General features: G+C 46.1%; 1 protein-coding gene across 1 annotated transcript; it reads right to left on the bottom strand.

Annotated features, from left to right (window-relative positions):
• Nucleotides 1–14,753, bottom strand: LRRC74B (leucine rich repeat containing 74B). Its single transcript, XM_060249890.1, has 10 exons — nt 14,553–14,753; nt 10,692–10,842; nt 9,735–9,877; nt 7,474–7,606; nt 6,797–7,003; nt 4,986–5,095; nt 2,633–2,748; nt 1,422–1,500; nt 1,246–1,341; nt 1–262 (listed from the first exon to the last, which is right to left on the bottom strand). The coding sequence occupies exons 1-10, from the start codon at nt 14,688–14,690 to the stop codon at nt 140–142; spliced, it is 1,296 nt and encodes a 431-aa protein (XP_060105873.1). The 5' UTR covers nt 14,691–14,753; the 3' UTR covers nt 1–139.
• Between the last annotated feature and the right edge of the window lie 476 nt (nt 14,754–15,229).

The following is a 15,229-nucleotide window of genomic DNA, read 5'->3' as shown; positions in this document are numbered from 1 at the left end:
GCAGCTTTCCAATAGACTAAAAACCTGCAAGAACATCTTGATCAGAGGTGACTGTGCAACGTGAGTGGTTAAGAGGCATGGAGGCTTCTCAGATGCCGTTTAAGCAGCCTCTTCACCTTCCATGACCCCAAGAAGGGGTTCACATCTTGGACTGGTTTGCTCTGAACGAGGGTCTGGTCCCATCGTGTTTGATCTGGAGGCCTGGAAAGGTTTCCTGGACAGCATCACACAGGCCTGTGAAATCCTGCTTCAATACAATCTCCTGAAAAGGGAGAAAAGATGCTTTACTACATAAAGGGTTGTGTCCAGCAAGATTTTAGACATCATCTTGCCCAATCTCCCTCTTTACTACAGTGCCAGGCCTCATGTGGCTTTTGTCCAGGCAGGGCCCATGATCGCCAGCAAAGTTCCTTTTTTGGTGGGTTGAATTGGGTGCTTCTTTTCTTTTGCACCATCTGAAAAACTGGTCAGACACAATGAGAAATTTCTTCTGATGGGGGAGAGACAGGGATCGTTCTTACAAAACAGTATTTGTCCCCACTCTTGCATCTACTCAGCACAACATGAAACAGAAACCAGCTTCAGGCTGGAGGTGGAAATGTCACCTCCAAGGAGTAAAACAGATGACTAAAAGAAATCACCAGAGAAGGAAGTCAGAACAAAGTTGCTTATTGACCCCCAAAGCAAAGTGATCTTGCCAAGGAGAAGGGAAGAGGCTGAGCTTTCACTGAACTGCAGTAGGCATAGCAAAGGAGGGTGCCAGGTCACAGAGATTTTGGGAGGGGCAGGAAGAACATAAGACTGGCCTTCTTGCAATAGACCAAGGTTCAAGTTCTCCAGCACTTGAGACAGATGTCTCTAGTAAGTTTGCAAGTGGGTTCTATAGGAAGCAGCCAAATTTAACTGAGTGGCCTAAGCATTCAGTTCCACTTAGCCATCATTTACTAATAGCTGTAGATAGTCCTCCACAAATCTGTCTAATCCAAAGCAGAAGCAATGACTTCTACAAGCCAACCATCAATTCTGTGAAACAGCAGCAACCAACTCATCACATATCTTCGGAAGAGCTAAACCCATCCATAGCATCACTCTCAACTACAAACAATCATGAATGAGTTCTCTTTTGGATCACACTTTCCCACCATTGCTAAAGTACCACTGTACAAACAGATGATTTGCTAATCCCATCTCTTCTCCTATCATTCACAGACCACACCTTGCCCCCTTCCATCCATTAACACCTACTGAAAAATCCAGAACTTCTAAGACAGCACCAGGATTTGCTTGGATGGATTTCAGAATCCTAATGCAGCCTTCACTCTGTATGGGGTTTCTGGCCACCTGCAGATCACAACAGGGAAATTCATTTGTTTCTTTGTGCCAAAGTATCAGGATCCAATCTTCTCTGAAAAGCTACTCACGCTGAGGCACCTGAGAGTCTTGTTTTCTTTCAGGCCCAGAGCAAGGCAAAGGGCTCCTTCCAGTGAAATGCGATTATTGCTGAAAACAAAGTGAGAAGAGAGAGCAAGCTTCAGCTGTTTGCCTATTGGTCTGTTTAAATTTTATTTTTTTAAATGCCATATCTTAAAGTTGCCTGAAACACAGATGATCAAGAACTCAGCCCATACATATGGACTGGAGATGACTGACACAACCAAACTCCACTCTGGTCAACACTCGTTCAAAGTAGTAAGATCTCTGGTGTCTGACCAAGCTGTTCCATCTGGAATCCTTCAGATTCTTGGTTTCCTATGCTGCCACCACCCAGATACCCACTTTTCCCTAAGCTATTCCCATCACTTACGAGATGTATGTACAGAAGGCTGAAGGAGGATCTGAGCAAACTATGGCTCCCCAGACATCTAACTGCCTCTCCCATTCAATTCAATCAAGAATTGTCCCGGATTGTCAATCAGAACAAGGATGACTTGAATCAGAGAGGAGGGTAGGCATTACTGCTATCTGTCTGGTGGCTTGTCAACCTCCAGAAGACCAACTAGCCACTGTAGCTTTAGGAGGTCCAGGATCTGCTACTGAGGGTCTACAGCTCCAGGGATGGCAGTGCATTAACTATGTTGCTTCTGCAGGTTTCTCTTCCTGGCAGCAAGTGCTGCAGATCTCAGGGCTGCATTTTAGCACAGTTTTGATTTGCACTGTCAGGATAGAGATGCACAACTTGGAGTTCTGTTTCAGCAAGTCTGGCAACTGCTGCAGACAAGGCTGTTTTTGAGCACAGGAAAGGTGCCCTAACTATTTTGTTGGATTGGGATCTAGGATTCCCAGGGTGAAATCCCTGAAGAGCTGCTGATGACTGGCCTCGGGCAATGCTGTAGAAAAGTTTCTGTAAAGGGTCAGCCAACATTCTCTGCTAAGGATATCCAAATTCTGCAATAAAAAGCAGTATTATGCAATGTACGCACATGACATTTAAAATGCCATGACTATAAGTGTGAGTTGAACAGTCCCCAGTCCACTCATGTCTCTTTGGCAAGTCAAGAGGCCTTCCCTTTGGCTGCCCACATACAGTAATGGGACAGAAATAATGGCCTACATCACAAGGCTGTTGTCAGGAGTACTGAGAAAAAACTCTGAACTCTCCAGAAGAGGCATACACACATTAAAATGTGATTACCCAACATTAAGTTCTTCCAGCACATTGTTGATTTTCAGGGCCTCACCCAAGGCAGCAGCTCCCTTGTCACCAAAGCCATTGTAGGAGAGATCCAACACCTGAAGGAATATGTTTGCCTGCAGAGGAAGGGACAGTTGTGGGATTAGCTCATTTTACACTGAAGTTAGCAAGTCTTATGAAGATCCTTCTTTAGAAATGAATGTATACTTGAAAAGCAAGCCTAGAGCCTGCTTTCAGGTGACCTGGTGTTCCACTCCAAGATCCAGACCTGATGGCATCACTGGGGAGGGAAATGGCTTTTATCAAACTTTGGCGAGACCTGCGGGGCTGAGCATCCATAGCAAGACTGTGCTCTTTGACTCCTTGAAGTCCTTACTGTTTTATGAGAAAGGCTCTGGCTCTGCTCAGTACATGACACTGTAAGGGAGTGGTAGTGTACTGCAAGCTTCATCCCGACAGTGGCATCCCACCACTTTGCATCAATCTGAACAGCCAAAGTTTATTCAATCCTCGACCTTTACAACAAGTGATGCTACTGTACCAGAAGCACTGTGCAGATGTTGGCCAGCAAACACAGAGCTAGAGACTTCCTGGTTGACACTATTGACACTACCCTTGTAATGCATGGTAAATGAAAGCAAACTTGCCTTACCCACCAGAGGCAAGGGAAAGCTGCCGCATTGAGTGACAAATCTGGGTTGCCATTACAGGTACAGGAGAAAAAGCTTACTCATGAGCAGAGGCTGCCACAAAGCTCTGCACAAGCCCCAACGAAATGGAAAAGCTCTGGTTAATTTCAATGAGGTTGCCCAGGAGAAGTGTCTGGCAGACCACTTGCCCTCCTCATTTGTGGCAAGGAAGTGTCAAAACCCAAGGGAGATTTGGAATAATAAACTGAGCAGATCATTGGATTCTACCCAACCTCGTTTGAACAGAAAGCACCTTTGGTTATGACACTTCCAACAGGTCATGCTCACCGAGTCAAAGCCAGTATCTCCAGACCTGAGTATTCTCCTGGGGCACACACCTCAAAATTTCAGGACCCAGTCCCAGAAATGAAGCCACAGGACCCGGCTCCTCATTGGGTTTCCTCTTTAGGCCATATTTTCTGGTATTGTACCTGCCTTTGCCTGTACATTGTCCTTTAAAAAAAAGTGTTGGGGTTTTTTTGCCATCAAGTTAAGCTGACTTCTGGTGACCCTTGTGGGGCTTGAAGTCAAAGGACATTCAGAGGTAGCTTGCCATCACCTGCCTCTGCATCAAAACCCTGGCATTCCTTGGAGGTCTCCCATCCAAATACTAGCCAGGGCCGGGTCTGTATGGCTTCCAAGATCTGATAAGGTCAGGCTTGCCTGGGCTATCCAGGTCAGGATCACATTGTCCTTGTTGAGTCAAACTTGATACGCCCTTGGATATCAGGTGGGATACAGTAAAGAATCTGCTCAGAAATCATCTCTGGAAAACTCAGCGAAGACATTTTTATGGAATTCTCAGCTACCAGTTATTTCTGAATGAAAAAATTTACTGAATTTTTATGCCATGGGATATAAAATTTGGCAACACAGGTTTTCAAATTCAGACCACTTTTTCATTCAAGAATTCCTGGTAGCAACCAGTTCCCCCAAGACACCTTTGTATTTCCCAGAAATCTGACTAGTCTGACAAAAAGTAATCTGACAAGGAAAGGAAAGGTCCCCTGTGCAAGCACCAGTCGTTTCCAACTCTGGGGTCCAGGCATGAAAAACCTCAGCTTGAGACCCTGGAGAGTCGTTGCCAGTCTGAGTAGACAATACTGACTTTGATGGACCACAGGTCTGATTCAGTAGAAGGCAGCTTCATATGTTCATATGTTGCTTTCACAACGTTTTCACAGCAGACTTTTTACAGGGTGGTTTGCCATTACCTTCCCCAGTCATCTACACTTTCCCCCCAGCAAGCTGGGTACTCATTTTACCAACCTCGGAAGGATGGAAGTCTGAGTCAACCTCAAGCCAGCTACCTGAACCAGTTTGTGCTGGTATCGAACTCAGGTCCTGAGCAGAGCTTGGGACTGCAGTACTGCAGCTTTAACACTCTGCGCCACGGGGTTCTTGTCTGTCAAAGACTTTTGTAAATCCGAATCTTAGCAATGCTGCGCACAGAGCCCACTACCCAAGAATCTCTCAAGTGAACCTTCTGTTACAGAAATCTCTTAGAAACGTGAATTCTTCCAATGCTTTCCAACACACTATAGGGAAGCTCACTTGTGTACTTCCAAACTAGCCCACCCCATAAAGTTTTGCCATTGCAACCGAATTACACAATGAAGATAAACATAGCAAGATGGAAATGATGGGAAGAATGCAGTGCTTACCTTCAAACCTTTGGCAACAGCAATGGCACCATGACCCCGGAAGCAGTTCCAGCTGAGATTGAGCTCTTTCATGCCAGCATTTTCTGCTATTGCTGCTCCAAGTACCTCACCTGAAAAAAATAAATGTTGCAGATCAAAAGAAAACGGAAGAGAGGCTTGGGGGGTCATGGTGGCAGATAAGATCTTTAGAAACCTCCCCGTAAATTATGCCCAAAGTGTCCTGCCTACAACTTGCATGGTTGCAGTCATATTTGAACTCAACAGGAGAATGAGGCTTCCTGATTGCCGAGGTCAGGGTTGCTCAACGTTCTCAACACAGAAAGGGGGTGAAGTAGGGGAAGACATGAGATGAGGAGAAAGGATGTGCTGCAGGAAAAGTGCCGACGGCACAAACAACTCAGAGTATTCCTGAAAGCAAGCCAAGCCAGAGAGGTAGATGCAATCTGCTGGGCAATTCTCTTGCCCAGGCCCTACAGAAGTGAAGGAGCTGTATATGAGCATGGGAGGATGTCTGCAAAGAAGATGGATTCATACTCCATCATTAGTGAAGGGAGGGGATTCATCTGCCTGTCTCAGGCAATGAGACAACCGGGGCTGGCTCTGGTGGCTCCAGTGGGACAAATTCTTGAAGCCAACTGATTGTGCAGAACTGGAAGCTCAAGAAGCTTGGGTTTGTAGAAAGCAGCAATACTGTCACAATTGTGGCGTGGACTAAAATGATTTTAAAGGGTGCATGTGGCAAAAGGGTGGCGGTGATGGTGGTAGGTTCCCTTTCCTGGGCTGTTCCGCCCAATTTCAACAGAAATACCTAGAAGATCATTTTCTTTACTGAGTCCTACCTTTGCTTTTCCTCTTTTCTCTCATTTCTTCTAGCACTAAACTTGCTCCTGCACTGAGCTGTTCCTCCCTCTTTTCTGGGCAAGCTCTCTCTCTTTCACTGGTTTCCACTGACTCACTGTGTCCTCATTTCAAGGTAAGATGGAAAGGGGCACCTGATTAGGAGCCAGGTGAGACTCCTTCTGTGCACAGAGCAAAGGAGGGTCTCCCGGCAGCAAGGTTGTTCAGCGAGCGAGGGAAACGTAAGATGAAAGAAGCCAAGCACATGAAATGGAGAGACCAGGTGGACCCTGACCCTGGAGCACAAGGCACAAGCACGATGTGGCCACTGAACAGTAGGAGGAAAGAAATGAAGCTGATCCAGTGCAGGAGAAAGAGATGACCACAGCACCTGCATTCTGAAGAGAATATTGACAAATGTTAGCACATGGCCCTAAATAAACAAAACAGGTTAAGCCATGCCCCTTTTTTTGATTCCCTTCTGTTTGTGCAAGGGTAGGCAAACCTTCAAGTTGCATAGAAGTCTTCTTCAGGCAGAAAAAGGTAGTTGCTAGCTTTCAAATGAACTTAATTAAGCTCCTAATTAACAAAAATATCTTTGGTTTATGCATGGAACAACATGATCCACTGAAATATTTTCTTGCCTCCCCCACCCCAAACACTAGAAATAAACGAGAACCATAAGAGAGTAAATGTATTGCTTTTTTCAGTTTTTAAAGTTATGACAGCACTCCGAGGTAATTTGCACCCAGAACAGTTAGTGCTTCAAATGCTCTTAATACAGTTGGGGGCAGTTGATGGCTAACTCAGGTGGCATCATTCCAATTTTCCTGGCTCCTGGCTCTGCCTCGGATGAAGCATCTACAGTCACTGTCTCATAAACTGCTTCCGCCCCCCCTTTAAATCCTTCTTCTAAATACTGCCCATCCCCTTAATGCAACAGGTACCTGCCATTGTCAGAGAAATACTCTTACCAGCTGACTCCCCGAAGGCATTATGGCTTAGATCAAGAGATTCCAGTTTATTGTTGGTCAAGAGCGCATCAGCTAGATATTTGGCCGCTTGGTCATTTAATTCATTTCCTGAGAGTTTCAGGGTCACTAGCATGGCATTTTCCTGAAGCATAGCAGACAGGGCCTTGGCCCCTTTCACCCCCAGCCTGTTCTCTGATAAATCTACATCTGTGGGAGAAGAACACCAGCTTTTAGTCCTACCAAAAAGAAAATCTCCTCCTCTAGACCCAGGCTTGTTTCCTTAGTTTTCCACAGTGTTCTGTTAATTTTTTGACTAGCCAGAATTGGAAGCCAGCTGAAGAGCCCTCCTCCCAAAGTGACTGATCTCCTAGACCATCTGTCCCTCAATCACATACACCAATTACTCTCATTCCTGTACCTCTTAGATTTTTGACAGCAAGCACAAGCCCTCCCCCCCAAAAAAACACAGAGTATATGGAACACAGAATAAAACCTATCTTAGCCTTGTTCATGTTTGCCTGCTCAGACTTCATTGTGAAGCCAGATCTCTAGAAACTTAGCTGAGAGGGACCCACAAGTCATGCAAAAGCATCTCAGTATCTGTTCGAGTGTGTGCCACGTGGCTAATATTTTGCTATCCTAAAGCACTTCTCAAACCCATGGAATTAAGACCATACCTGAAATGTAGCAATTTTCCTTTAACATCTCTGCCACTGCAGCTGTCCCATCTCCATTTAGCCAATTGTCGCTTAAATTTAACTTCACAACAGATGTATTGCTTGCAAGAGAAAGAGCCACAGCTTTGGCCCCCTAAAGCAGGGAACATGGCAGACATGAGCGAACTAGGAGCAAATACTGTTCAATGTTAGATGAAACAGTCTAGGCTTGCTGGTGGTAAACCCACACCTGGGCTATACCACTTCAGACAATACAGGTGGGTTCTCATAATGGAATATCCTCCCATCTCAGTCCTAACAGAGAAAACTAGCATGCCCAGGTAAAGCCTACACTGGAATGCTTCTTCCTTACTGGCTTCCAATGTGAAAGGAATAATTTTGTGCAGGGATAATTTTGTAGGGAAAAAAGGTGCAGGAGCTCAGTAGCATATCTCATATGCCCCAGGATCTGTGTGCAGTGTGGAGAGAACTCCCCACTGCATGCAGACCCTGGCTGGAGGTTCAGGAGCTGCGGTCCTGTGAGCTCTTGCTGAATTCAAGCCCTGATTTTGTGCGAAGGGCATTCAGTCCTGTGAACCCCACTCTGCAGCCTGAAGTGGTACAGACCAGAACAGCTTTACCTCCTCATCTGCTAACTGGAAGAATTTGCAATCCTTTAAACATCTGTGCAGTTACAATCAACAGTGTCTCTGATTTACCTTCACAACAGAGAAAAGCTGCTCAGGAAAGAATCACTACTTTGGCCTTGAGAGCATCACCATGGTGCCAAGAGTGTAAAATTAGGATTGCAGAGACCAAGATTCAAATTCCAACTACACCCTGGAACTCAATGGGTGGCTGATATTGGGCCAGTCACTCTCTCTCTCAGCCCAGCCTACCTTGCAGGATTGTTACAAAGATCAAATGGGGAGTGGGGAGCTGTGGAGGGACTACATATGTAATCCTCAACTCTTTGGAGGAAAAAGGGAATAACAAACAAATACACAAACAACTAGCAGGAAAATTTTCAAACTGGGAGAGACACTCAGAATGATCCTCCTGAGAGGTAAGAGATACTTTTTGAATGAGCAAAAGAGCTGGTGAAGTCTACAGAATGGAGCCGTCTCTATACCTCCCATGGATTGGATTCAGTCAGCTTCTCTGCTGGTGCAAAAGGGAGGCCACTAAAAAAGCTATGCTAGGGATTGGGCAGCCCATAGCAACAAAAGCCATTTGTGATAGAGGCTGTAATAAGTAAGGCAAGGTTCTGTGAGGAAGCTGGCTGGATCCAGCCCAACTATTCTTAGAGAAAAACTGAAGCTCTGAACTTCATGGATGCAACCTGAAAAGGAAAGCTCTCCCGTGCAAGCACCAGTCGTTTCCAACAAAGACATTAATTCCCCACTGCTCCCGCCCATCAGCAGTCAGCTGAAAGCACCACTACTGACTCAGGCCAAAACCTGAAATCAAATAGATGCTGTTTCCTCTGGGGATTATACAGCTTTGGATGGGGAAACAATGCACATTTTTTTAAACAGTCAGTTTTGATTTCTTTTTCCTTCTTAGTCGCTGAATACCTTACTTAAATTTGCTAAATTTCAATTCATGGACCAGCTATAAAAAGTTAAGGGATTGGTTATTTGTTTACATATGTTAACGTATGACACAATATTATACATTTTTGTCTTCAATACTGTTTCTTATCAATAATTTTATCATTACAATTCATACAAATAATTTTATAAAGTTAGCTCAAACTAAGTGACTTGGTCTTAAAGGTGCAATCGACTCCTATTTTGTTCATCCTAGGCAGAGTTATAGTTTTCTGAGTCCACTGGAGTCAATGGCCACAGAAGGATGTAGCTTTGCTTGGGATGGCACTGTTAGAGCTTCAGTTAGCATTTTAATATCTCCTTTAGCACACAGCATCTGAGTTGCATCACTATATGATCATTTCTGCCACATTTCAGACTGTGCACAATACTTCACATGCATTATTTTAAAAATTCTTACAATGACCCTGTAAGACAAAGCCAACAGCACTACTGTTATACTGCAGATAGAAGGAGAGGGATACCGATGAAGTAGAAGTTTGCCTCTGGCCACTCAGAAAGGTTATGGAAGAGGCAAGAACTGAAATAGGATTTCCCAGCTGACCCACTTTGCCATCCATCTGATTAAACAGCTGCTAATTAATCCTCCAAAATACCATCACAAGTTCCTGTATGGACAGAAAGCAACATCAGATGGGCCAAAGAAAAGGAATTTTCACCAGTTGTTACCTTTGGGCCAAGGCCATGGTGCATCAGAGACAGCTCAGAATCTTTCATGTGCCGTATAAAATAAGAGACAGGAGTGACACCATATGTTTGGCAGATCTCAAGGTATTTGGCTTTTCCTGACGGATCATAAACCTTCTTAGAATCTAATTATAGAGGAGGAGGATGAAAAAGAAAATAAGAAGATGAGACCCCCAAGAAAACACATGAAGCCATTCATTGGGAAAACAAGCCTATTAACATCTGGATATTCTATTTGCATCCAATGGTATCACAGTCTTAAGAGTCACAAAGCACAGCGAGACATCACATACCCTCATCTCTGTTGTAGTCAGAAAAACAAATGATAGACAGCAAGCATGAGCCACACTCAAATTAAGAAGAGCAGCAAAAAGAACTCCAGAATGTTCAGAACATTCTAGTACTCACTAGTGGAACCAGGAGGCAACAAAAACATGCAAGGTAACCGTACCAATACCAGATATAACTGTTACAAACAAAAGTCCATGTCAAGAAGAAGTACACTATCATCGAGATTTTGGAGGTTGTTGGCACACAATCCAGGGGGCTTTCAGTGTCGAGGCCATTAGCCTTGTATCCATCTCCTTGTCATATCCTGGGCTCATGCAGAGCCAGGAGGGCAAGGAACTGCTGCAACAGCCTGGTGAGCCAAGTGCATGCAGAGCCTAACAGTGGAGCTGTAAGTCACCTGCTCTTTCTCCCTCCCTCCTTTGTGGAAGTCAGGACAGGCAAGCAGGCCCCAGCAGTTAGTGCCACCAATCATCCATGCACCCAGCCAGCAGCCCTGTCATGCACCAATCATGCCATACACCCATTTAAGGCTGCTGCTTTGCCACGAGAAGACCTCTTTTTTGAAAGCCTCTACTTTCCAGCACTCTGGGTAATCACCTTGGTCCAACTAATGAGCAGCTCAACTCACAAGACTTCTTTTGCAAATACCTTCCATTTCTAGGTCTGTATCCCACTCTTCCTCGCTTTCAACAACTTCTTTTGTCTCTTCTTCACATCCACCCTCTTCCAAATCATCTTCTGCTTTCTCCACATGATAGCTTTCACCTTCCTGGGGTTCAGCAACATACTGTGGACTAGCCTGAGACAGCATGCAATAAAAAAATGCATACATGCATACTCATGTACATACTACAAGAATGTAACAAAGCAGTTCATCTACCAAATCTCTCAAGAAACAAAGAAAATTAAATTAGCAAAACGGATGTTTCACACAGAGCTAGAAATGTTTGAGAATGATTGGACTAGCGTGTGTGAGTTTGTGTTCCCATTTGATGCATTTCAGTGAGCACTTCTGACTATCTCTGGTATTCCAGAGGGGCCCAGCCCCTTGCAAACAACCCCTACAGGGATCTGATAGCTGCTCAGTCTGCTGAACTGCAGCTCCAGAAGCTGCTCGCTAAAGAAGCCTGCTATACTTTAAGGCTTTTGCAGACCATGTCATTAATGTTTGCTCAGAAGTCAGTCCCATTAAGTAAATTGGCTTGAGTTAACGGTACTTACTCTCGACTATGCATACATAGGTTGCAGTCTTAACAATGTAATTCTATTCATGTTTACTCCCACTGTGATATTTTTCCCCCTTACAGTGCACATTCCTAAGCAGAACAAATAATACCTTCCAAGAGCCATTCAGAGCCACAAAAATGGCACAAACAGAAGGCTGAAACCATTGCAGCTCTAGCTGTGGTCTGATGACTGTATACTCTGACACTCTCCCCCCTGCACCATAGTTCTGGGCCCCTGCAGCACTTGGGAAGTTAGTTCCTAGCAAGTGCCCTCTGACTAAAGGGAATTTGGGGGAAGTCACAGTAGGGGGAATATGCATAAAATTTCCCCTTCTCTCATTGGATTAGAACTCAGGGTCACTCAATGAAATTGACTGGCACTAAATTCAGGACAGATAAAAGAAAATCCTTTTTCATACTAACCTATAATTAATTAACATATGGAACCTGCTGCTACAAGAAGAGAAGATTACTGTTAGTTTCAATGGGATTATAAAAGGATCAGATTATACAGTCATTGGAGGAAATCTATTGACTGCTATCAACTGCAATAGTTAAATGGGAATCTCCGTGTTCAGACAGTATACCATACACTGGAGGCACACATAGAGGAAAACCACTGGTTTCACTCTCTCCAAGTGCCATGTGGCAGGTCTTTGTTAAGAACTAGATGCTGGAGATAATTCACCAATAAATCAGAGAACTGGGGAGGGATGGTGGCTCAGTGGTAGAGCATCTGCTTGGTAAGCAGAAGGTCCCAGGTTCAATCTCCAGCATCTCCAACTAAAAAGCAAGGACATGGTAGGCCCATTGCGAGGGCAAGAAAGTGAAATTGTAACGGGTAATGAAGAAAGGGTGGAACTGCTCAATTCCTACTTTTCCTCAGTCTTCTCTTCTGCTCAACATGGAAAAAACAGAACATATAAGGAGGGTATGAAGTTCCAACCTAGGATCAGCATTGGGGTAGTACATAAACACCTAGTTTCTTTAAATGAAACTAAGTCCTCAGGGCCAGATGAATTGCATCCAAGGGTTCTAAAAGAGCTTGTGGATGTAATTTCTGAGCCTCTGGCTATTATTTTTAAGAATTCTTGGAGAACAGGAGAGGTGCCGGAAGATTGGAGGTGGGCAAATGTTGTCCCCATCTTCAAGAAGGGGAAAAAAGACAATCCGGGTAACTACCGACCTATCAGCTTGACGTCTATACCAGTGGCGTCACTGGGGTGGGTTGCACCCTGGGGCCAAGTGCGTGGGTTGCACCCTGGGGCCAAGTCGGTTGCACCCTGGGGCCAAGTGTGCCGGACTCGGAGGGAAGAGCAGCAGTCCTCGTGCGCTGCCCAGAGGTGCTAAATCCCTCGCGTTCGAACAAAGGAAGCCTCCGCCTGGAGAAGCCGAAAGATTTGGGGACGGTAACCGTCCCGAAACTTGAGGAGAGGCGCTGCTCGTCCTGCAAACTACTTCTTCCATCAGTCCGTCCCTCCCAAGGCGCTGGCGGCGGCGCGGGCTTGTGCAAGACCAGTTGCTAGCCGAGAGCGGCGGCTGGGGGAGCTCAGCGCACCTGGCGAGAACCAGCGAGAAAGAAGCCCGCTTCGGGTCCTCGTCGCCTGCCCCCTCCTCCCCCGCCGCCAGCAGCAGCGCCTGCGGTGCGGAGTCTTCAGCACTGGCGCTCATGCGCACTGCCGGCAATGCTCCTGCGCTACCCCTCACCCGCTCCTCCTCTTGCTGCTGCGAGCGCGGCCGATGCCGCCTGTTTTCCTCCTGCGTGAGGGACTCCCTCGCTCTCTGCCTGCCTGCCCCCTTCCCTTCCCTCCTGCGCCCCGCGCGTCTAAAGCCTCCTTTCCCTCGCTGGTTGGCTCGCAACGTCCTCCCTTCCCTGGTTTGCCTGCTCGCCCTCTGATGCCTGCCTGCGGAGAGCTGCGCTTTCCTCTTCCCTCCCGGCCTTCTCTCGCTTCGCCACTGCCTTGAAAGAGCCTCCCCGCGTCTCCCGCCAATAAAGACTGTGATTGCTTGCCGCCTGCTGCCTTCAAAGAGCCCTAGGGGGCCAATGAGAATGCTCTGGGGGGGGCCAATGGCCCCCTTGGCCCTGCCCTAGTGACGCCTCTGGTCTATACCTGGAAAAGTTTTAGAACAAATCATCAGTCGGTCCTGGAACATTTAGAAAGAATGGATGTGATTACTAAGAGCCAGCATGGGTTTCTCAAGAACAAATCATGTCAGACTAACCTGATCTCTTTTTTTGAGAAAGTAATTACCTTGCTGGATCAGGGGAATGCTGTAGACATTGTTTATCTTGATTTCAATAAGGCTTTTGATAAGGTTCCACATACTGTCCTTGTTGACAAGTTGGTAAAATGTAGTTTGGATCCTGTTACCGTTAGGTGGATCTGTAACTGGTTGACGGATCGCACCCAAAGAGTGCTTGTGAATGGTTCCTCATCCTCTTGGAGAGGAGTGACAAGTGGAGTGCCTCAAGGATCTGTCCTGGGACCTGTTTTCTTCAACATCTTAATCAATTATTTGGATGAAGGAATAGAGGGAATGCTTATTAAATTTGCAGATGATACTAAATTGGGAGGGGATGCAAACTCAGAAGACCGAAACAGGTTACAGGATGACCTTGACAGGCTGGAAAACTGGGCTAAAACCAATAAAATGAATTTTAACAGGGATAAATGTATAGTTCTGCATTTAGGTAGGAAAAATCCAATCCATGGTTATAGGATGGGGGAGACTTGTCTTAGCAGTAGTATGTGCGAAAAGGATCCAGGGGTCTTAGTGGATCATACGCTGAACATGAGTCAACATGCGGTGGCTAAAAAGGCAAATGCAATTTTGGGCTGTATCAACAGAAGTTATAGGGTTGCCAGCCTTCAGGTTAGGCCTGGAGACCTCCCGCTTTTGCAACTGATCTCCAACTGGCAGAGATCAACTCCCCTGGAGAAAATGGCTGTGTCAAGGGTGGACTCTATGGCATTGTACCATGCTGAGGTCTCTCCCCTCCCCAAACTCCACCCTCTCCCATCTCCACCCCCAAAGTTTCCAGGTATTTGCACAAACTTGGCAACCCTACCTGTTCCATCTAGCAAAGTAGCTCTTATGCTAAAGCAGGCTTTTACATTGCTCAGGAGAGCCCACCGTGGAACCTCCATGTTCAGGCACGCGCTTGGATAGAACGGACAGATTTGCGGGAAGCCACACTTCATCTTTCAAGAACTACAATTCCCAAAGTTCCGCAGGGCCATCTCGGCCACCCCATCCCTTTCTCCAGCCTGGCCTTTCTAACCTTTCGCCCCTCAGCAGAGTCCGGGGAGCTGCTGCTGCCGCTCTGACTGACATCGAAAGAAGAGCTGCTGCTGCCGGGCCACTGACCCCCGACGTCGTTCTCTTGCTCCGGCACTGGCGATAGAAGCAGCTTCGGCATCAGCGCAGCTTGGACCGAGGCTGCTGTTTGGCTGTCATAGCAACGACGCCGCACTAAAAAGAGGGAGGAGGTGACTCTGCTTGGAAAATGGGCGGGCGCATCAGGATTCACGGAGCCAATTGGAGGAGGCAGTTAAAAAGGTGGGGCCTATTAACTGATGGACAACGAAAGCGAGCGAAGTGTGTGGCTATTAGCTTAGATACAAAGGGTGGGTTTTGGAGGTTTTTAGAGTGCAATGCTAATCAGAGCTGCACCCTTCTAAATCCTTTTGAAATCAATACGCTTTGAAGGGTGTAAATCTGCATAGGATGACACTGGAGCTGTGCCATAAGATCTGGTGACGATAAATGTTCAGATGCAGTATATAATATCAATCTGAACAGCAGTGGCGGGGGGAGGAGTCCTAAAAGCAGCTGTCTGGCCACTGTTGCAAAGAGTATTCTGGGTCTGATGGATGCTTGAGTGCAGAACCTAAAAGTTTGTATAGCCTCCAAACTGCACTTTCTTCCTCCCTTGTTGCGTTTGAAAACAGATGCATT

The sequence above is a fragment of the Heteronotia binoei genome, chromosome 11 (genome assembly GCF_032191835.1).
Source record: "Heteronotia binoei isolate CCM8104 ecotype False Entrance Well chromosome 11, APGP_CSIRO_Hbin_v1, whole genome shotgun sequence".
Taxonomy (NCBI): Eukaryota; Metazoa; Chordata; class Lepidosauria; order Squamata; family Gekkonidae; genus Heteronotia; species Heteronotia binoei.
Note: the sequence above shows the minus strand (reverse complement) of the source record. Positions and strands in the feature narration are given on the sequence as shown.

Bases quoted from the DNA above. Each gene is read 5' to 3' on its own strand.
- LRRC74B (XM_060249890.1), bottom strand. From the start codon at position 14,690: ATGCCGAAGCTGCTTCTATCGCCAGTGCCGGAGCAAGAGAACGACGTC. The intron at 7,004-7,473 runs GTATGGTCTTAA...CTTCTCCCACAG, and splicing joins GGAAAATTGCTACATTTCAG to ATGTAGATTTATCAGAGAAC. The intron at 263-1,245 runs GTAGGTGTTAAT...CTCCCTTTTCAG, and splicing joins TAGAAGTTCTGGATTTTTCA to GAGATTGTATTGAAGCAGGA.